Source organism: Macaca nemestrina, chromosome 5 (genome assembly GCF_043159975.1).
Source record: "Macaca nemestrina isolate mMacNem1 chromosome 5, mMacNem.hap1, whole genome shotgun sequence".
NCBI lineage: Eukaryota > Metazoa > Chordata > Mammalia > Primates > Cercopithecidae > Macaca > Macaca nemestrina.
In genome coordinates this window covers 151,242,163-151,262,694 of record NC_092129.1, presented here as the reverse complement: position 1 = coordinate 151,262,694, position 20,532 = coordinate 151,242,163, and the positions used below count along the sequence as shown (strand labels likewise).

At 51.2% G+C, this 20,532-nt stretch overlaps 3 protein-coding genes and 1 long non-coding RNA gene across 8 annotated transcripts in view; 2 read left to right on the top strand and 2 right to left on the bottom strand.

Annotated features, from left to right (window-relative positions):
- Positions 1-15,084, bottom strand: part of LOC112429463 (uncharacterized) — a 29,644-nt gene extending 14,560 nt beyond the window's left edge. Inside the window, exon 1 of one of the 2 annotated variants that reach the window (XR_011623853.1) lies at positions 14,633-15,084. This is a non-coding gene — a long non-coding RNA (uncharacterized lncRNA). Of the gene's footprint in view, positions 1-10,484; positions 10,672-14,632 lie in introns of those variants that run through there. The other variant, XR_003021719.2, reaches the window with a different exon arrangement.
- Positions 9,891-12,215, top strand: LOC105497641 (lymphotoxin alpha). Of its 2 annotated transcripts, none has more exons than XM_011768918.3 (4): positions 9,891-10,204; positions 10,630-10,737; positions 10,824-10,929; positions 11,174-12,215. In XM_011768918.3, the coding sequence occupies exons 2-4, from the start codon at positions 10,639-10,641 to the stop codon at positions 11,584-11,586; spliced, it is 618 nt and encodes a 205-aa protein (XP_011767220.1). In that variant the 5' UTR covers positions 9,891-10,204; positions 10,630-10,638; the 3' UTR covers positions 11,587-12,215. The 2 variants fall into 2 exon arrangements, with proteins under 2 accessions (XP_011767220.1, XP_011767219.1); XM_011768917.3 differs by having other exon boundaries at positions 9,891-10,348.
- On the top strand, positions 13,457-16,444 carry LOC105497642 (tumor necrosis factor). Of its 2 annotated transcripts, XM_011768919.2 has the most exons (4): positions 13,457-13,820; positions 14,420-14,465; positions 14,659-14,706; positions 15,008-16,441. In XM_011768919.2, the coding sequence occupies exons 1-4, from the start codon at positions 13,635-13,637 to the stop codon at positions 15,427-15,429; spliced, it is 702 nt and encodes a 233-aa protein (XP_011767221.1). In that variant the 5' UTR covers positions 13,457-13,634; the 3' UTR covers positions 15,430-16,441. The 2 variants fall into 2 exon arrangements, with proteins under 2 accessions (XP_011767221.1, XP_024653691.2); XM_024797923.2 differs by lacking the exon at positions 13,457-13,820 and having other exon boundaries at positions 14,051-14,465; positions 15,008-16,444.
- Positions 16,445-18,457: 2,013 nt separating this feature from the next.
- LOC105497638 (lymphotoxin beta) lies at positions 18,458-20,532 on the bottom strand. Of its 2 annotated transcripts, XM_011768907.3 has the most exons (4): positions 20,335-20,532; positions 19,715-19,760; positions 19,460-19,531; positions 18,458-19,065 (listed from the first exon to the last, which is right to left on the bottom strand). In XM_011768907.3, the coding sequence occupies exons 1-4, from the start codon at positions 20,530-20,532 to the stop codon at positions 18,611-18,613; spliced, it is 771 nt and encodes a 256-aa protein (XP_011767209.2). In that variant the 3' UTR covers positions 18,458-18,610. The 2 variants fall into 2 exon arrangements, with proteins under 2 accessions (XP_011767209.2, XP_011767210.1); XM_011768908.2 differs by lacking the exon at positions 19,715-19,760 and having other exon boundaries at positions 20,335-20,528.

The window sequence follows — 20,532 nt, the reverse complement described above, 5'->3', positions numbered from 1 at the left end:
AACACAAAATAACTGAGAATCATCTCTTAGTTCTACCCACAGATGAGGGAAATTTTACCAGTTCCTGAAAAAGTGGTTCGTTAAGGGGCTAGTCTTTTGAGACATCACACGAAAAGGGAAGGTGAGATGATGGACTGGACATTTGAGGGAGAAAGATTTCAAGGAAGGATCTTTTTTGTTGTTTATTTTCAAGAAATAAAATTGAATGTAAAATGAAGATGCTTAAAGAGACAAAGATAGGCCAAGTGCAGTGACTCACACCTGTAATCCCAGCACTGTGGGAGGCCAAGGTGGGCGGATCACTTGAGGCCAGGGGTTCAAGACTAGCCTGGCCAACATGGCAAAACCCCGTCTCTACAAAAGATACAAAAATTAGCCAGACGTGGTGGTACATGCCTGCGGTCCCAGCTATTCGCTGAGGTGGGAGAATCACTTGAACCCAGGAGGCAGAGGTTGCAGTGAGCTGAGATCACACCACTGCACTCCAGCCTGCGTGACAGAGTGAGACTCAGTCTCAAAAAAAAAAAAAAAATCCAGGTGTGGTGGCTCACACTTGTAATCCCAGCACTTTGGGAGGCCAAGGTGGGCGGACCATAGATATCAGGAGTTCAAGACCAACCTAGCCAACATGGTGAAATGCTGTCTCTACTAAAAATACAAAAATTAGCTGCGCGTGGTGGCACACGCCTGTAACTCCAGCTACTCAGGAGGCTGAGGCAGGAGAATCACTTGAACTCAGGAGGTAGAGGTTGCAGTGAGCCAAGATCATGCCACTGCACTCCAGCTTGGGCAACAGAGCAAGACTATCCCAAAAACAAACAAACAAGAGAGAGAGTGAAAACCTAAGTAAAAAGTGGGGAGAGAATGTAGTAAAGATAGAGGAAGTGGAATAGAGTACAGATAAAAGGATCAGCCTTGGAAACAAGAAAAAGTACTGTGAGTCAATATGTAAGGAAAGATTAAATATAAATAACAAAATGAAGGGAAGAGAGGGAAGTGAGATCCACACTGGATGGCCTTAAGCTCAATGAAATGTTAATAGATGAGAGTGAAGGGCATCAGAGGCACGGAGATTTAGAACATCACGCACAGGAGTATAATGGGGAGTCAACAAAGAATGAGTAAAAGTTGTGTCCAGAAACACTGATGACTCTCAGATTAGCTGGCCAGGATTAGTTATAGGCCTCATGGTGACTCAGCTGTCTACTGCAGTGCTTGGCAGCCTAAGACAAAGCCCCAAGAATGAGACCACTTAGTTTACCCAAGTCAATTTTTGAGACGGAGTTTCACTCTTGTTGCCCAGGCTGAAGTGCAATGGCTCAACCTTGGTGCACTGCAACCTCCACCTCCCAGGTTCAAGCGATTCTCCTCCCTCAGCCTCCTGAGTAGCTGGGATTACAGTTGCCCACCACCACACCCAGCTAATTTTTGTATTTTTAGTAGAGATGGGGTTTCACCACATTGGCCAGGCTGGTCTCGAACTCCTGACCTCAGGTGATCCACCTGCCTTGGCCTCCCAAAGTGCCGGGATTACAGGCATGAGCTTCGGTGCCTAGTGGTAAGAGATTCTAAAATGCAGACAAAGTGGAGTTGAAATTGTTGACCATGCAGTATATGTTAAATCAACAAGCAAAACCAGGAAAGCAGAAGCAGCCGGAAGTCTTGGTAAGAATAAAGAACTGATACAAGGGGAGGCAGAGAATGGGAGATGTGAAAAGTGAGTGGTTGTGATGAGAAGGGTAATTCAGAGATCAAGATCTTGAAGGCATAATTCTTCCAAGTGTTGCTGGAGTTTAAGGTACAACCTTACTCCTGGGTGGCTAAAATGGAGGAGGGAAGAGACTGTAAAACCAGTAGATTTGACAAACTTGGAGAATTGAGAGGCCAGATTGTAAGACTCATCTGATCTGTGTAGCTTTTTTTATTTTTATTTTTTTTCCTCTGAGACGGAGTCTCGATCTGTCACCCAGTGCAGTGGTGCGATCTTGGCTTACTGCAAGCTCCGCCTCCCGGGTTCATGCCATTCTCTCACCTCAGCCTCCCAAGTAGCTGAGACTACAGGCACCTGCCACCACGCCCAGCTAATTTTGTTTTTGTATTTTTAGTAGAGACAGGGTTTCACCTTGTTAGTCAGGATGGTCTCGATCTCCTGACCTCGTGATCTGCTTGCCTCAGCCTCCCAAAATGCTGGAATTACAAGTGTGAGCCACCGTGCCCAGCCGATCTTTGTGACTTTTGAAGTCACTAAAGATGATGGTAGGAGGCCGGGTGTGGTGGGTCATGCCTGTAATCCCAGCACTTTGGGAGGCCAAGGGAGGTGGATCGCTTGAGCTCAGGAGTTAAAGACCAGCCTAGGCAACATAGCAAAACCCTGTCTCTGCAAAAAAAAAAAAAAAAAAAAGGCCAGGCCGGGCATGGTGGCGTGCGCCTGTAGTCCTAGCTACTCAGGAGGCTGACATGGGAGGATCACTTGAGCCCAGGAGGTCGAGGCTGCAGTGAGCCAAGAGCATGCCACTGGACTCCAGCCTGGGTGACAGAGCAACACCTTGTCTCAAAAAGCAAACAAACAAGGATGGTGGTAGGGATAAGATGTGGAGAAAGACTAAGCTAGTTATACAAGTTGTTAAGAGCATAACCAAGATTTTGATGGATAAGATTGTGCTGTGAAGACAGGAAGAGCATGACCAATGCAAAAGGCACATGCTTTGGGAGAGGAGGAGGAGGTTGCCAATGGTCCAGGGGAGAGAAAATAATAACCCCTCTCTTCTACCTTCATTCCTCTAGTGATGGAGGTCGAAGAAAGAGCAGCCTTCACCACAGAGAGGACTAGCATCATTAGGGGAAAGCCAGGTTTCAAAATGCCCAGAGGAAAACACTTTCAAACATAGAAGACAAGATTTGAAACTGTGAGGAGTTCCACCATATATTGTGAAGTGGATTGGTAGAAGGGTCCTTGTGGAGTCGGGAATTGAATCCAGGGAGGTGAAATCCCAGTGGGAATTCAGAAGACTAAGTCTGGAGAGTTTAGCTTCTGGGAGCAGGAGGTTGTTGCTTCTGGAATTCAGAAGGGAAGATGCACTGCATCCATTGTGAGGGGAAACAAGTGTCTCAAAGGGGTCTTATAGGGATGCCCAAGAGAAGTTCCATGGCTTTAAACACCATCTTCATGCTGACCATGCCTAGGTTTCTTTATCTAGCTTGGACCTTGCCCTGAAATCCAGATGTTTATCTGCCAAGTGACATCTCTACTTGCGTGTCTAATAGACTTACACTTAACCACACCCAAAATAGAAGTTTTTAGTTTTTCCATCCATCAGAATCCTGCTTCTCTCCCAGTCTCTACATCTCCCACCCATCAATCCATCATCTAGTCCTGTCGATTCTACCCTTGGAATGTATAATATATCCCAAACTTGTCTACTTCTCTCCATGTCCATGGCTGCCACTATTTTCTCTTCACCATTAATGCCACTGCCACCTGTCTCCTACCAGCCAGCCTAATCACAGGAGCCACAGCGATCTTTTAAAAACAAGTCCAGGCCGGGCACGTTGGCTATGCCTATAATCCCAGCACTTTGGGAGGCCGAGGCGGGTGGATCACAAGGTCAGGAGTTCGAGACCAGCCTGCCCAACATGATAAAACCCCATCTCTACTAAAAATACCAAAATTAGCTAGGCATGGTGGTGCATGCCTGTAATCCCAGCTACTCAGGGGGCCAAGGCAGGAGAATCACTTGAACCTGGGAGGTGGAAGTTGCAGTGAGCCAAGATCATGCCATAGCACTCCAGCTTGGGCAACCGAGCAAGACTCTTATCTCAAAAAAAAAAAAAAAAAGTCCAGGCCAGGCTCAGTGGCACATGCCTGTAATCCCAACACTTTGGGAGGCTAAGGTACAAAGATTGCCTGAGGCCAAGAGTTCAAGGCTGCAGTGACCTATGATGGTGCCACTGTACTCCAACCTGGACAAAAAAAAGTGAGACTCCATCTCCAAAAAAAAAAAAAAAAACAGGCTGGGTGCAGTGGCACATGTCTGTAATTCCAGCACTTTGGGAGGCTGAGGCAGGCGGATCACTTGAGGTCAGGAGTTCAAGACCAGCCTGGCCAAGATGGTGTACTTTCTCTACTAAAAGTACAAAAATTAGCCAGGCATGGTGGCATGCACCTATAATCCCACCTACTTGGGAGACTGAGATAGGCGGATCACTTGAACCTGGGAGGCAGAGGTTGCAGCGAGCCGAGATTGTGCTACTGCTCTCCAGCCTGGGCGACAGAGTGAGACTCTGTCTTTAAAAAAAAAAAAAAGGCTGGGCGTGGTGTCTCACGCCTGTAATCCCAGCACTTTGGGAGGCCGAGGCAGGTGGATCACCTGAGGTCAGCCTGGCCAAGATGGTGTACTTTCTCTACTAAAAGTACAAAAATTAGCCAGGCATGGTGGCATGCACCTATAATCCCAGCTACTCAGGAGGCTGAGACAGGAGAATCGTTTGAACCCAGGCAGTGGAGGTTGCGGTGAGCTGAGATTGCACCATTGTACTCCAGCCTGGGCAACAGAGTGAGACTCCATTTCCAAAAAAAAGAAAGAAAAAAATTCCAGGGCCGGTGTGGTGACTCATGCCTGTAATCTCAAAACTTTGGGAGACTGGCCCAGCATAGTGGCTCACAACTGTAATCCCAACACTTTGAGAGGCTGAGGCAGGTGGATTACCTGAGGTCAGGAGTTCGAGACCAGCCTGACTAACATGGTGAAAGCCCATCTCTACTAAATACAAAAAATTAGCCAGGCATGGTGGCGTGCACCTGTAATCCCAGCTGCTTGGGAGGCTGAAGCAGGAGAATCACTTGAACCTAGGAGGCAGAGGTTGCAGTGAGCTGAGATCAGCCATTGGACTCCAACCTGGGCAAAAAGAGCGAAACCCCCTCTCAAACAAACAAACAACAACAAAAAAAAAACACTTTGGGAAGCTGAGATGGGCAGATCACTTGGAAACCAGGAGTTCGAGACCAGTCTAAACAGCATAGTGAGACCCTGTCTCTACAAAAATTTAAAAAATTTTTTTAAATCAGCCAGGCACAGTGGCACACACCTATAGTCCTAGATACTTGGGAAACTGAGGTGGAAGGATGACTTGAGCCCATGATAGGTTGCAGTGGGCTATGATGGTGCCACTGCACTCCGGCCTAGGCCATAGAGCAAGACACCATGTCAAAAAAAAAAAAAAATCCAATCACCTCTGCTCACCTCTCTCTTCTCTATCTCTCTCCCCTGCAACACACACACTGACAACCTTTAAAGGCTTCCTGTGGCTGGATGAAATCTAGAGGCTTTACCCTCCTCGCATGGCCCTGCATGACCTGGCCCCTGGCCTCCTCTCTGACCTCATCTCCCACCCCTCTCCCAGCCTCTCTGCTCCAGCCACACTGGCCACCTGTTTGTCTCCAACACCCCCAGCTTGGTTCCGCCTTCCAGCATTTGCAGTAGCTGCTCCCTTTACCTGGAATGCTTTGCTCCCAAACTTTTACCTGGTCAATATTTTTTGTCATTTGGGTCTCAGCTCCAGTGCCACCCAATCACTTGAAGCGGATTTTGCTGACTGCTGTGTTTAAAAGTAGCTCCCTGCCACTCTAACAACACCAGCCTGTCTTATTTTCTCATAGCACTATGTACCAATTTCTTCTTCAGTTTCTTTCTTTTCCGTCTGGCCTCACTGGAATACAAGCTCCGCAGGTGCCTTCTCTGATCCCTTTGCCTCTGTGTCCCTCCTGCCTTAGAACAATGCCCAGCATGTGGTAGGCACTCAGATACCACTAAATGGAGGAATGGATGAATAATTCATAAAGCAGGATAAAGTTCAACTTTAGGTTGTGGCTCAGATTGGATTTACATTTAGAGTCAGATTTAAGTTTAGTGTTAGGAGTGGTGGTAAACTGGTTTCAAGATCAGCCCTAGAAACAGGGTTGGGTTGGGGTAGAGGAGTTTTATTTAGGGGGTTATTAATTGGAATATGTTTAGATTTGAGGTTAGGGTTACAGTTGGGGTTGAGTCTGAGTTGTGATTTGGGTTGAGGTTAAATTTGGGTTAGGGTTGATGTTGGTATTAAATCCCAATTTAGGTTTTGAGGCTAAGTTCAAGTTTGAAGCTAATGTCATTTCAGTCTCATTTGGAGGCTTCAGAGATTTCACTAGTTTCTCCACAAAGACCACTATAAAGACTGTATTTCCCTGAGTTTGGGGCACAAGACTCCAGTCATCAGCTCTCCCACCCAGGGAAAGTCCCAAACCAACTGCTGGCCTGCCCAAGAAAGAAACCAAATTTCATACAACCTCCGAAACTGAGATTGAAACCAAGATTGGCTCATCTCAAGGAGCATCCTTCAGCATATCTCACATGCACGTGACACAGCCTCAGCCCAGTCTTGCCCTTCCTTCCTCTCTGTCTCTCGTCTGCCCATCACTCCTTCTTGCCTTTAATTTAAATTTCTTCCTCTTTAATTTAAATTTCGCTCTGTGTCTCACTATTAATTGCAGTACCATTTTGGGGTTTTTTTTGTTTTTTGTTTTTTGTTTTGTTTTGTTTTTTGGTTTGTTTGTTTGTTTGAAATGGAGTCTCACTTTGTTGCCCAGGCTGGAGTGCAGTGGTGCGATCTTGGTTCACTGCAATCTCTGCTTCCCGGGTTCAAGCAGTTCTCCTGCCTCAGCCTCCCTAGTAGCTAGGACTACAGGCACGTGCCACCACGCTTGGCTAATTTTTTGTATTTTTAGCAGTGATGGAGTTTCACCATGTTGGCTAGGATCGTCTCTATCTCTTGACCTCGTGATCCACTCTCACACTCTCCTCGGCCTCCCAAAGTGCTGGGATGACAGGCGTGTGCCACTGCACCCAGTCTTGCAATACCATTTTATATTTTAATATAGCTCAGTTGGGGTCTCAGTCTATCAGCTCATACCATTAGAGAAGCAGAAAGAGACAACAGGAAGCAAAAAGGACCCTGAAAGAAAGGGCAACACGGAGAAAAAGAAAGGAACAGGGGCTAAGAGGGAAACCAACACTGACGCAAGAGATAAGTTTAAAAGAGTGAAAAGAAGGTTGGGCACAGTGGCTTACGCCCATAATCCCAGCACTTTGGGAGGTCAAGGCAGGCGGATCACCTGAGGTCCGGAGTTCGAGACGAACCTGGCCAACATGGTGAGACCCCCCCCCCCATCTCTACTAAAAATACAAAAATAAATTAGACGGGCTTGATGGAGCGCCTGTAATTCCAGCTACTAGGGAGGCTGAGGCAGGAGAATCGCTTGAACCCGGGAGGCAGAGGTTGCAGTGAGCGGAGATTGTGCCACTGCACTTCAGCCTGGGCAACAGAGTAAGAACCTGTCTCAAAAAAAAAAAAAAAAGGAAAAGAAATTTTCTGACCTACCCCATCTGATAGTAGGTTATAAGACCTTCATTCCAGAAGAGGTTCTGCCCTCTCCCTGGGAGGAAGGAACGCTGTACAGAGAGACCAAGAAGAATATGGCCAGGCCTTACTGGGATCCCCCCAATTCCAGTCTATCACCATTAGATTATACTCCTTTTGTTCAATTACATTTCTGCACAGCTGTTCATTCTTCGTCAAATCTAAGCATAAAAAGAGATTTCCCTGGGTCCTTCGGTCCTCATTTCTGAAGACTCCCATGTCCTCTAAAACTTTGATTAAATAAATGTATTACGCTTTTCTCTTGTTAATCTGTCTTTTGTTATAGGAGTATTGGCCATAACCCTTATGATGGGTCAGGAAGGGATCACCCCTTTGTGCCCCTACAGAAATAATAGCTAAGACTAGTAAAGCATAAAAGGCAAAGGTACACGGCCTCAAGTAGAGAAGGAGAACAGGAGAAATAACTCATACACACCCAGAATGTTAATTACATGTCCCTCCATGTTACGCCAAGACCCCTCAGGGACCTTGTGCCTGGGGAGAGAAGTGGTCTGCCCCCATGGAACAGTGGGCTTGACCCCGGGTCACCACCAGCCCCAGCTCCAACCCCTCTAACACTCTCCAAGTAAAATCACATCAGTAGCAGTAATAATATTTGAGGTGACCAGTTGGTATTATCTCAAACTTAGGAAAAGTGAATAAAGTCATCTTTAGAAACTTTGCTTTTTTTTTAAACCTTGTAACTTGTAAGCTAACTGAAAATGGGCTCATGTATGAGAATGTTCATATCAACATTTTTCGTGTTCGACAAAAACTAGAAACAAACCAAATGCCCATCAACAGAATATATTAGAGTATATTGATACAATAGAATATCACATCACAATTTTTTTTTTTTTTTTTTTTTTTTTGAGATGGAGTCTCGCTCTGTCGCCCAGGCTGGAGTGCAGTGGCCGGATCTCAGCTCACTGCAAGCTCTGCCTCCTGGGTTTACGCCATTCTCCTGCCTCAGCCTCCCAAGTAGCTGGGACTACAGGCGCCCGCCACCTCACCCGGCTAGTTTTTTGTATTTTTTAGTAGAGACAGGGTTTCACCGGGTTAACCAGGATGGTCTCGATCTCCTGACCTCGTGATCCGCCCGTCTCAGCCTCCCAAAGTGCTGGGATTACAGGCTTGAGCCACCGCGCCTGGCCCACGTCGCAATTTTTAAAAAAAATATTACTGATACATAAAACCATGTGGATGAATCTCACAAACATAATGCTGACTGAAAGAGGCCAAACAGAAATGAGTACATTCTGTGTGATTTCATTTATATGATGCCCCAAAGCAGGAGGAACTAATCTCTGATGACAAAGGAGAGAGAGTGGTTGGTTATCTTTGGAGGGTATCAGCAGGGAGGGGGCATGAGGGAACCTGCTGGGAACCTGAAAATACGTGGAACTGGGTGATGGCTACATACAGATGGAAAAATTCATCAGTCGTACACTTAAGAGTTGTCCACCTCATACTTAAGTTACATATCAATAAAAAGGAAAACATTTTTGGAACTTTTTTTTTTTTTTTGGAGACAGTCTTGCTCTGTCCCCCAGGCTGGAGTGCAATGGTGTGATCTTGACTCACTGCAGCCTCCATCTCCTGGGTTCAAATGGTTCTCCAGCCTCAGCCTCCCAAGTAGCTGGGACTACAGATGCGCACCACCAGGCCTGGCTGATTTTTGTATTTTTTTTAGAGATGGGGTTTTACCATGTTGGCCAGCTGGTCTCGAACTCCTGACCTCAAGTAATCCACCTGCCTCAGACTCCCAAAGTGCTGGGATTACAGGCGTGAGCCACTGCACCAGGCCTGGAACAATTTTAAAATAATGTATTGGCTCTGCAAATGCAGCTTCAGGACAAGTCCCTTAGCTGTCCCCACCCCACCCTAAGTCACCACCCTTAAGCCTCACCCATGTGGAATTCTGAAACTTCCCTTGTAGAGAATGTTGGAAGGTGTCTGCCACATTGATCCTGGAGTGTGTGTTTATTTGTGGTTATATAAATCTGATCTGTGGAAGCCACCTGAGGTCAGGAAGAGATGGAGGGCATCCTTCAGGAGTGAGATGAGACATCATCATACTTGAGTGTCCAGCATCATCTCTGAGTAAGGGGACCAAAAAATATATCTTCCAAACTAGGACATTTTCAAGAGTGGAAGGGGGCTCCATTAATATTTTCACCTGCACGAGAGGCAAACGCTAGAATGTCCCCGATGAAGAGGATATATAATGAACCTTCTTGATGTGAAACCTGCCAGATGGGCTGGAAAGTCCATATACTGGAACAAGTATGACTTGAGTTGTTTGGGACAAGGGCAGGGGTACAAGAGAAGGAAATGGGCAAAGAGAGAAGCCTGTACTCAGCCAAGGGTGCAGAGATGTTATATATATGACTGCTCTTCAGGGAACCGGGCCTCCAGCCCACACCCCAGCTGCTCAACCTCCTCCTCTCCGAATTGACTGTCCCTTCTCTGGAACTCTAGGCCTGACCCCACTCCCTGGCCCTCCCAGCCCACGATTCCCCTGACCCAACTCCCTTTCCCAGAACTCAGTCGCCTGAACCCCCAGCCTGTGGTTCTCTCCTAGGCCTCAGCCTTTCCTGCCTTTGACTGAAACAGCAGCATCTTCTAAGCCCTGGGGGCTTCCCCGGGCCCCAGCCCCGACCTAGAACCCGCCCGCCGCCTGCCACGCTGCCGCTGCCGCTTCCTCTATAAAGGGACCTGAGCGTCCGGGCCCAGGGGCTCCGCACAGCAGGTGAGGCTCTCCTGCCCCATCTCCTTGGGCTGCCCGTGCTTCGTGCTTTGGACTACCACCCCACAGTGTCCTGCCCTCTGCCTGGGCCTCGGTCCCTCCTGCACCTGCTGCCTGGATCCCTGGCCTGCCTGGGCCTGGGCCTTGGTGGGTTTGGTTTTGGTTTCCTTCTCTGTCTCTGACTCTCCATCTGTCAGTCTCATTGTCTCTGCCACACATTCTCTGTTTCTGCCATGATCTCTCTCTGTTCCCTTCCCGTCTCTCTCTGCCTCCCTCTGCTCACCTTGGGGTTTCTCTGACTGCATCTTGTCCCCTTCTCTGTTGATCTCTCTCTCAGGGGTGGGGGGGTGCTGTCTCCCAGGGCAGGAGGTCTGTCTTCCGCAGCGTGCCCCGCCCCGCTTACTGTCTCTCTCTCTCTTTCTCTGCAGGTTCTCCCCATGACACCACCTGAACGTCTCTTCCTCTCAAGGGTGCGTGGCACCCCCCTACACCTCCTCCTTCTGGGGCTGCTGCTGGTCCTGCTGCCTGGGGCCCAGGTGAGGCAGCAGGAGAATGGGGGCTGCTGGGGTGGCTCAGCCAAACCTTGAGCCCTAGAGACCCCCTCAACTCTGTTCTCCCCTAGGGGCTCCCTGGTGTTGGCCTCACACCTTCAGCTGCCCAGACTGCCCGTCAGCACCCCAAGATGCATCTTGCCCACAGCACCCTCAAACCTGCTGCTCACCTCATTGGTAAACATCCACCTGACCTCCCAGACATGTCCCCCCAGCTCTTCTCCTACCCCTGCCTCAGGAACCCAAGCATCCACTCCTCTCTGCCAACTTCCTCCACGCTAAAAAAACAGAGGCAGGCACTCCTATGCCTCCCCCTGCCACCCCCCAGGAACTCAGCTGTTCAGTGCCTGCTTCCTCAGGGATTGAGACCTCTGATTCAGACCCCTGATCTCCCATCCCCATCCTCTATGGCTCTTCCTAGGAGACCCCAGCAAGCAGAACTCACTGCTCTGGAGAGCGAACACGGACCGTGCCTTCCTCCAGGATGGTTTCTCCTTGAGCAACAATTCTCTCCTGGTCCCCACCAGTGGCATCTACTTCGTCTACTCCCAGGTGGTCTTCTCTGGGAAAGCCTACTCTCCTAAGGCCACCCCCACCCCACTCTACCTGGCCCATGAGGTCCAGCTCTTCTCCTCCCAGTACCCCTTCCACGTGCCTCTTCTCAGCTCCCAGAAGATGGTGTATCCAGGGCTGCAGGAACCCTGGCTGCACTCGATGTACCATGGGGCTGCGTTCCAGCTCACCCAGGGAGACCAGCTATCCACCCACACAGATGGCATCCCTCACCTAGTCCTCAGCCCTAGTACTGTCTTCTTTGGAGCCTTCGCTCTGTAGAACTTGGAAAACTCCAGAAAGAAAAAATAATTGATTTCAAGACCTTCTCCCCATTCTGCCTCCATTCTGACCATTTCAGGGGTCACCACCACCTCTTCTTTGGCCATTCCAACAGCTCAAGTCTTCCCTGATCAAGTCACCGGAGCTTTCAAAGAAGGAATTCTAGGCATCCCAGGGGACCACACCTCCCTGAACCATCCTGGATGTCTGTCTGGCTAAGGATTTCAAGCCTGCCTAGGAATTTCCAGCCCAAAGCTGTTGGTCTGTCCCACCAGCTAGGTGGGGCCTAGATCCACACACGGAGGAAGAACAGGCACATGGAGGAGCTTGGGGGATGACTGGAGGCAGGGAGGGGACTATTTATGAAGGCAAAAAATTTAAATTATTTATTTATGGAGGATGGAGAGAGAGGAATAATAGAAGAACATCCAAGGAGAGACAGAGACAGGCCCAAGAGATGAAGAGTGAGAGGGCATGGGCACCAGGCTGACCGAGAGAGAAAGAAGTAAGGGTGAGGGATCACAGGGCCCCAGAAGGCAGTGAAAGGCTCTGAAAGCCAGCTGCTGACCAGAGTCCCACACGGAGGCATCTGCACCCTGGATGAAGCCCAATAAACCTCTTTTCTCTGAGACGCTGTCTGCTTGTGTGTGTCTGTCTGGGAGTGAGAATCTCCCAGTCTATCTAAGGAAAGGAGGGAGGGATAGAGGGCTCAAAGGGAGCAAGAGCTGTGGGGAGAACAAAAGGATAAGGGGCTCAGAGAGCTTCAGGGACATGTGATGGACTCACTAGGTGAGGCCGCCAGACTGCTGCAGGGGAAGCAAAGGAGAAGCTGAGAAGACAAAGGAAAAGTCAGGGTCTGAAGGGGCGGGGGTCAGGGAGCTCCTGGGAGATATGGCCACAAGTAGTGGCTCTGAGGAATGGGTTACAGGAGACCTCTGGGGAGATGTGACCACAGCAAAGGGTAGGAGAATGTCCAGGGCTATGGGGGTTGAGTATGGGGACCCCCCCTGCCAAGACAGGGCCATGTAGAGGGCCCTAGGGAGTGAAAGAGCCTTCAGGACCTCTAGGTATGGAATACAGGGGACGTTTAAGAAGATATGGCCACACATTGGGGCCCTGAGAAGTGAGAGTTTCATGAAAAAAATCAGGGACCCCAGAGTTCCTTGGAAGCCAAGACTGAAACCAGCATTGTGAGTCCCCGGGTCAGAGTGAAAGAAGAAGGCCTGCCCCAGTGGGGTCTGTGAATTCCCGGTGGTGATTTCACTCCCCGGGGGCTGTCCCAGGCTTGTCCCTGCTACCCCCATCCAGCCTTCCCTGAGGCCCTGAGCCTGCCCCCAAGCCCCCAGCTCCTTCTCCCCCAAGGAACCCAAACGCAGGCCTCAGGACTCAACACAGCTTTTCTCCCTCCAACCCCATTTTCTCTACCTCAAGGACTCAGCTTTCTGAAGCCCCTCCCAGTTCTAGTTCTATCTTTTTCCTGCATCCTGTCTGGAAATCAGAGGGAAACAGACCACAGACCTGGTCCCCAGAAGAAACGGAGGCAATAGGCTTTGAGGGGCAGGAGGACGGGATTCAACCTCCAGAGTCCCACACACAAATCAGTCGGTGGCCCAGAAGACCCCCCTCGGAATCGGAGCAGGGATGGTGGGGAGAGTGAGGAGTATCCTTGATGCTTGGGTGTCCCCAACTTTCCAAATCCCCGCCCCCGCGATGGAGAAGAAACCAAGACAGAAGGTGCAGGGCCCACTACCGCTTCCTCCAGATGAGCTCATGGGTTTCTCCACCAAGGAAGTTTTCCGCTGGTTGAATGATTCTATCCCCGCCCTCTCGCCCCAGGGACATATAAACGCAGTTGTCTGCACACCCAGCCAGCAGACGCTCCCTCAGCAAGGACAGCAGAGGACCAGCTAAGAGGGAGAGAAGCAACTCCAGACCCCAACTGAAAAAAAACCCTCAGACGCCACATCCCCAGACAAGCTGCCAAGCGGGTTCTCTCCCTCTCACATACTGACCCAGGGCTCCACCCTCTCTTCCCTGGAAAGGACACCATGAGCACGGAAAGCATGATCCGGGACGTGGAGCTGGCCGAGGAGGCGCTCCCCAGGAAGACAGCGGGGCCCCAGGGCTCCAGGCGGTGCTGGTTCCTCAGCCTCTTCTCCTTCCTGCTCGTGGCAGGCGCCACCACGCTCTTCTGTCTGCTGCACTTTGGAGTGATCGGCCCCCAGAGGGAAGAGGTGAGTGCCTCGCCAGCCTTCATCCACTCTCCCACCCAAGAGAGGGAGAGAGATGGGATGGGCGAAAGATGTGTGCTGACAGGGAGGGATGGAGAGAAAAACAACGTGGAGGAAGACGAGGATGCAGAAAGAGATGTGGCAAGAGATGGAGAACAGAGAGAGAAAGATGGAGAGGCAGGATGTCTGGCACATGGAAGGTGCTCACTAAGTGTGTATGGAGTGAATGAATGAATGAATGAACAATCAGATAGTAAATAAGATATGGAGACAGATGTGGGGTGTGAGCAGAGAGATGGGGGAAGAAACAAGTGATATGAATAAAGATGGTGAGACAGAGAGTGGGAAATATGGCAGCTAAGGAGAGAGATGAGGGAGATAAGGAGAGATGAGGGAGATAAGGAGAGATGAAGATAGGATGTCTGGCACACAGAAGACACTCAGTGAAAGAGTTGTTGAATGCATGGAGGGTGAATATACAGATGAATGGAGAGAGAAAACCGGACAACTCAGGGCTAAGAGCGCAGGTCAGACAGGCAGCCAGCTGTTCCTCCTTTAAGGGTGATTCCCTTGATGTTAACCATTCTCCTTCTCCCCAACAGTTCCCCAAGGACCCCTCTCTAATCAGCCCTCTGGCTCAGGCAGTCAGTAAGTGTCTCTAAACCTTTTTCCTAATTCTGGGTTTGGGTTGGGGTGTAGGGTTAGTACTGGTACGAAAGCAGTGGGGGAAATTTAAAGTTTTGGTCTTGGGGGAGGGCGGATGGGGTGAAAGTAAGGGGATGGGGGGTATTTTCTAGGAAGTTTAAGGGTCTCACCTTTTTCTTTTCTCTCTCCTCTTCAGGATCATCTTCTCGAACCCCAAGTGACAAGCCTGTAGCCCATGTTGTAGGTAAGATCTCTGATGATGTGTCTTGGAACTTGGAGGGCTAGGATTTGGGGGTTGAAGCCCGGCTGAGGGTAGGCAGACCTTGGAGACAGTGTGAGAAGGACTGGCTGAGCTCAAGGGAAGGGTGGAGGAACTGCACAGCCCTTAGGGGGATACTCAGAACGTCATGGCCAGGTGGGATGTGGGATGACAGACAGAGGGAACAGGAACCGGATGTGGGGTGGGCAGAGCTCGAGGGCCAGGATGTGGAGAGTGAACCGACATGGCCACACTGACTCCCCTCTCTCTCTCTCCCTCCCTCCAGCAAACCCTCAAGCTGAGGGGCAGCTCCAGTGGCTGAACCGCCGGGCCAATGCCCTCCTGGCCAATGGCGTGGAGCTGACAGATAACCAGCTGGTGGTGCCATCAGAAGGCCTGTACCTCATCTACTCCCAGGTCCTCTTCAAGGGCCAAGGCTGCCCCTCCAACCATGTGCTCCTCACCCACACCATCAGCCGCATCGCCGTCTCCTACCAGACCAAGGTCAACCTCCTCTCTGCCATCAAGAGCCCCTGCCAGAGGGAGACTCCAGAGGGGGCTGAGGCCAAGCCCTGGTATGAGCCCATCTACCTAGGAGGGGTCTTTCAGCTGGAGAAGGGTGATCGACTCAGCGCTGAGATCAATCTGCCCGACTATCTCGACTTTGCCGAGTCTGGGCAGGTCTACTTTGGGATCATTGCCCTGTGAGGAGGACGAACATCCATCCTTCCCAAACCCCTCCCCCGCCCCAATCCCTTTATTATCCCCTCCTTCAGACACCCTCATCCTCTTCTGGCTCAAAAAGAGAATTGGGGACTTAGGGTCAGACCCCAAGCTTAGAACTTTAAGCAACGCCACCACCACTTCGAAGCCTGGGGTTCAGGAATGTGTGGCCTGCACAGTGAAGTGCTGGCAACCACTGAGAATTCAAACTGGGGCCTCCAGCACTCACTGGGGCCTACAGCTTCCATCCCTGAACTCAGTCTGTGACATCTGGAATCTGAAGACCAGGGAGCCTTTGGTTCTGGCCGGAACGCTGCAAGACTTGAGAAGACATCACCTAGAAGTTGACACAAGTGGACCTCGGGCCTTCCTCTCTCCAGATGTTTCCAGACTTCCTTGAGACATGGAGCCTGGCCCTCCCCATGGAGCCAGCCCCCTCTATTTATGTTTGCACTTGTGATTATTTATTATTTATTATTTATTTATTTATTTACCGATGAATGTATTTATTTGGGAGGTCGGGGGATCCCAGGGGACCCAATGTGGGAGCTGCCTTGGCTCAGACATGTTTTCTGTGAAAACGGAGCTGAACAATAGGCTGTTTCCACATAGCCTCCTGGCCTCTGTGCCTTCTTTTGATTATGTTTTTTAAAATATTTATCTGATTAAGTTGTCCAAACAATGCAGATTTGGTGACTGACTGTCACTCATTGCTGAGCCTCTGCTCCCCAGGGGAGTTGTGTCTGTAATCGCCCTACTATTCAGTGGCGAGAAATAAAGTTTGCTTAGAAAAGAAACATGGTCTCCTTCTTGGAATTAATTCTGCATCTGCTTCTTCTTGTGGGTGGGAAGAAGCTCCCTAAGTCTCTCTCCACAGGCTTTAAGATCCTTCAGACCCAGTCCCATCCTTCGACTCCTAGGGTCCTGGAGACCTGACATAAACAAAGCCCAACAGAATATTCCCCATCCCCCAGGAAACAAGAGCCTGAACCTAATTACCTCTCCCTGAGGGCATGGGAATTTCCAACTCTGGGAATTCCAATCCTTGCTGGGAAAATCCTGCAGCTTAGGTGAGATTTCCGGCTGTTGCAGCTGGCCAGCCGTCCGGAGAGAGCTGGGGAGGAGTCACATTCTCAGGTACCTGAATCACACAGCCAAGGGACTTCCAGAGATTCAGGTGTCTAGGCTTCAAATCACCCTGTCCTAACTCTGTAACTTGAACCAGCCACTTAACCTATCTATCCAATGGAGACAGGAATGTCCACCACACATAGGGCATGTGAGAGAAGGCCTGACCTCCATCAGAGGACCTCACTCAGCCCTTGGCACAGTGGGCACTCAATGAATTCTGGCTTACTTCCTTCAACCAGTTTCCAGCTGTTCTATCCTATTCCATTCTCTCAGTGGGTGAAATTGAAGAGACTGAGGACAATAAAGAACAAGGGACTGAACCGCTGGGCGTGGTGGCATGCACCTGTAATCCCACCACTTTTCGAGGCCAAGGTGAGAAGATAGATTGAACCCAGGAGTTCGAGAGCAATCTGGGCAATATAGTGAGATCCTGTCTCTATTTTTTAAAAAAGAATGAAATATAGGAATAAGATGTGGGTGAAGGACTCACATGCCAGCTTGGTCCCACCGGTCTTTGTGGTGAAGGAGGGGAGAGGTGAGAGGTGGGTGATCTGGAAGGAGAAAAGCACCCCTTCCCCCGATGAAGGCTCTTTTGGAGAGAGTCAAAGACAAATAAGGGCAGGGCGCAGTGGCTCATGCCTGTTATCCCAACACTTTGGGAGGTTGAGGTGGGAGGATCACTTGAGCCCACTAGTTCAAGACCAGCCTATGCAACATAGCAAGACTTTGTTTCTACAAAAAAAAATTAAAAATTAGGTGTAGTGGTGCATGCCTGTAGTTCTAGCTACTCAGCAGGCTGAGGCAAGAGGATCACTCGAGCCCAGGAGTTTGAGGTTACAGTAAGCTATGATCATGCCACTGTACCCCCATCTGGGTGACAGAACAAGACCCTGTCTCAAAAAACAATTCCAAAAACAAATATGGAGACAGAAATTGAGCCCCCCAAGACTGGGAGCCCCCACTGAGCTCAGAAATTAGGCTTTACCCCCGGCCCTGGGGTGCCAGGCAGGAGAAAACCGTGTGGTAGGCTAAGGGGGTGGGGTGACCCACTGGGGTGACCTAGATAGGGCCTTGGGTCACCCTCTGCCTCCTCCAGCCTGTGGCTGAAAGTCAGTCATGAAGTAAGGGGGGACTACTGTTACTCATCCCAGAAGCACCCACACTCACTCACTTTTGGGAAGGGGGACATAAAGTGTGAAAAAACGGTGAGGATTTTCCGCCTCACCCTAAATGGGACACCATAAGTGGGGCATTGGTTTTTCCTCCTCCCCAGAACTTCCTGGTGTTTTCAGGCACCACAGGCTCCTTCCTGCCGTCCCCATCTCTCTCTAATATTCTCCCCTTCTTTCTCCTTCAGCCTCCTCCCTTCAGACCCTATAAGCCTTGAATTAAGCTCCTTGGAGGAGAAGAGTGGACTGTGAGGTAGGAAACAGAGAGGCCTTCAGGCAGCCCTAGGGGGAGAAGTGCGGGGCCCCTCCAGGCTTCACTCCTCTGTCATGATAGGGGCTTACTCTGCTGCTGGGCCTTTCTGAGTGGTGCTTGCTGTGCTGTGTAACGACCCCTCTCACTGTTGGGGCGAACCCAAGAGAAAAGAGTGTGGTGCAGAGTCTGGTTGGGACCACGTGGCCCTGAAAATCAGGATGCCTGGAGAAGCTTCGGAGTTGGAGGAGTCCCCCTTCCTCCCACCCTCCAACTGGACTGATGATGGGGCCTGGCCATTCAGAGGCAGGGAGAGGGTGGGACAGGCCCACCATCATCCGTAGGAGCAAAGGCCATACGTTGTGTTGTGATGAATTGTTTCAAGCAACCAGAAGAGTACTGAGAATATTTAACCCACACCCGTGCACCCACCCTGAATTAAGACGTGTGTCGCAACTCGGCATCTTTATCGGCAGCACTGAAGCTTTCCATTCTTTATTTTCATCAGGCTCAAAATCAATTTCCAAACAGTCTCCTACATTTTTCCCACTGCCATGGGGTCCTGGGCGTCCGGGCCCCCAATATTTACACACTCGCACCACGCACTCATATTCCCTCACCCCACCATCACGGCCCCAAAGAAGGTCTTCCCTCTCGCGAAGTCCACCATATCGGGGTGACTGATGTTGACGTACACCCTCTCGCCCCTCCGGAGCTGCACCAGGCCGCCGAACCCCACGCTTGTGTACCAGAGAGGCCCGTACCCTTGCCTCCCGGCCGGGTCCAGCACGGGAGTCACGGTCTCAGCGCCCTCGAGCAGCAGCTCCGGAGTGCCCGGCCCGTAGGCGCCCCCCGCCCGGTACAGAGAGCTGCGCAGCGTGACCGAGCGGCCCCGGAGTTCCGCGCCGCCAGGGGGCGCCCGGCCCCGGTAGCCGACGAGACAGTAGAGGTAATAGAGGCCGTCCTGCGGGAGCGCCAGCCCTTCGGCGTCCGAGAACTGCGTCCCGCTCGTCAGAAACGCCTGTTCCTTCGTCGCCTCCCAGCCTAGCCCCTGCCCCTTCAGCGGAGCGCCTGCGGAGACACGGGCCCACACGCTCTTGGGAATGCGATCCTAAAGGCTTGGGACTTCTGGGAGGGGGGCGGCTTTTAGCCCCTGCGGGAACCGACCGGGCCGGGGGAGAGGGGATGCTGCTGTCTCTGGGATGAGTGCGAGTTGGGGGCCGAGGGAACTTGGATGTGGGGTGCAGAGCGCTGTAGTGGGGACCCCCAGGCCGGCTTTTGCTTGCACCGGAGGGAAGAAGAAACTACACTGCGGGGACGAGCGGAAGGGTGGGCATGAGCGGCGAAAGGTGGTGAAGCGGATGGGAAACCGAGCCCTGGAATCATGGAGCCGAAGAACTCTGGGCAAGCAGAATTGGAACCTTCGGATTATTTACACTCTTATTCAGGTCTTTGAGGTCCTTACCTATGAGGTGGGCAGCTGGGAGCCCGGGGCTGAGATCTGCTTCTGGCTCCTCCTCCGGCAGCTTCTGAAACCCTGGAAGAGGCAAAGAGTCCACGATTGGGGCCAGGGCAGCCACCCATGCAGGCTACCCTTGAAAGGACAGGCCGCAGGGATGGGGAGCCTGGATTCCTAGAGGAAGAGGTATCTGGGAAAGCAGCTGGGAGCTGGGAGCCCCTGAGGGGCTGAAGCGGGGAAGGAGAGACAGTCTGCTCTTACCCAGTCCTTGCTGGGCCTGTGCCCCGGGGTCAGCGGTGTCCGTTACCTGGTTGGGTGGGTCACAGTGCCCAGAGTTCAGATTCAGCTCATCTCAACCCTACCCCTCTGAAAGTGGACCCAAGCTGCAGGCCTGGGGTTTCTCCCACCAGCACCATCCCCAACACATACCTCCCTAGAAGGGAGAGCAAGCAAGGCATAGGTACTTGGGCAGAGAAACAGATGTGCCTCCGAAAGAGGAGAGGAGACACAAGGGGCTGTGTCAGGACACAAGCACAACATCACAGGAACATCACAGGAACATCACAGGAACATCGCAGGAACAGTGCTCTGCACCCCACATCCATGTTCCCTCTCCCCCAACTGGCACTCATCCCAGAGACAGCACCATCCCCCCTCCCACAGCCCGGTAGGTTCCCGCAGGGGCTAACTGCAGTGGCTCACTGCAACCTCTGCCTCCTGGACAGGAACATGGACACAGAGTCAGCAAAGAGACAGAACATCCCCACCAGGGACAGCCAAGCCAGCTGAGCCAGAGGGGGCAAAAGACCACAGGCACAACCAGAGGGAGCCAAGCATCTGCAAGATACAGCTCTCCACCAGGGCCTGTTGCAGCCACTCACCAGTCCTCCCTGATCCTGGGGCACTAAGGCCAGCACAGCCAGGACAGTGATAGGCACTGCCAGCAACAGGGTCACCAGAGAAGTGGCTCCTGCCACAGCTAGCAGGAGGGAGCCCCTCCCCTGGAGCCTCCCACCCCTGCCCTCCAGCCCCAGTGCCCCCATTGAGACTGAACCAGAGCCAGAGCAGGGGGCTTTCAT

Bases quoted from the DNA above. Each gene is read 5' to 3' on its own strand.
- LOC105497642 (XM_024797923.2), top strand. From the start codon at position 14,225: ATGAAGATAGGATGTCTGGCACACAGAAGACACTCAGTGAAAGAGTTG. The intron at 14,466-14,658 runs GTAAGTGTCTCT...TCTCCTCTTCAG, and splicing joins CCCTCTGGCTCAGGCAGTCA to GATCATCTTCTCGAACCCCA. The intron at 14,707-15,007 runs GTAAGATCTCTG...CCCTCCCTCCAG, and splicing joins GCCTGTAGCCCATGTTGTAG to CAAACCCTCAAGCTGAGGGG.
- LOC105497638 (XM_011768907.3), bottom strand. From the start codon at position 20,532: ATGAAAGCCCCCTGCTCTGGCTCTGGTTCAGTCTCAATGGGGGCACTG. The intron at 19,761-20,334 runs GTGAGTGGCTGC...CCACCCAACCAG, and splicing joins CCCAGGATCAGGGAGGACTG to GTAACGGACACCGCTGACCC. The intron at 19,066-19,459 runs GTAAGGACCTCA...GTGTCTCCGCAG, and splicing joins CCCAGCTGCCCACCTCATAG to GCGCTCCGCTGAAGGGGCAG.
- LOC105497641 (XM_011768918.3), top strand. From the start codon at position 10,639: ATGACACCACCTGAACGTCTCTTCCTCTCAAGGGTGCGTGGCACCCCC. The intron at 10,738-10,823 runs GTGAGGCAGCAG...GTTCTCCCCTAG, and splicing joins TCCTGCTGCCTGGGGCCCAG to GGGCTCCCTGGTGTTGGCCT. The intron at 10,930-11,173 runs GTAAACATCCAC...GGCTCTTCCTAG, and splicing joins ACCTGCTGCTCACCTCATTG to GAGACCCCAGCAAGCAGAAC.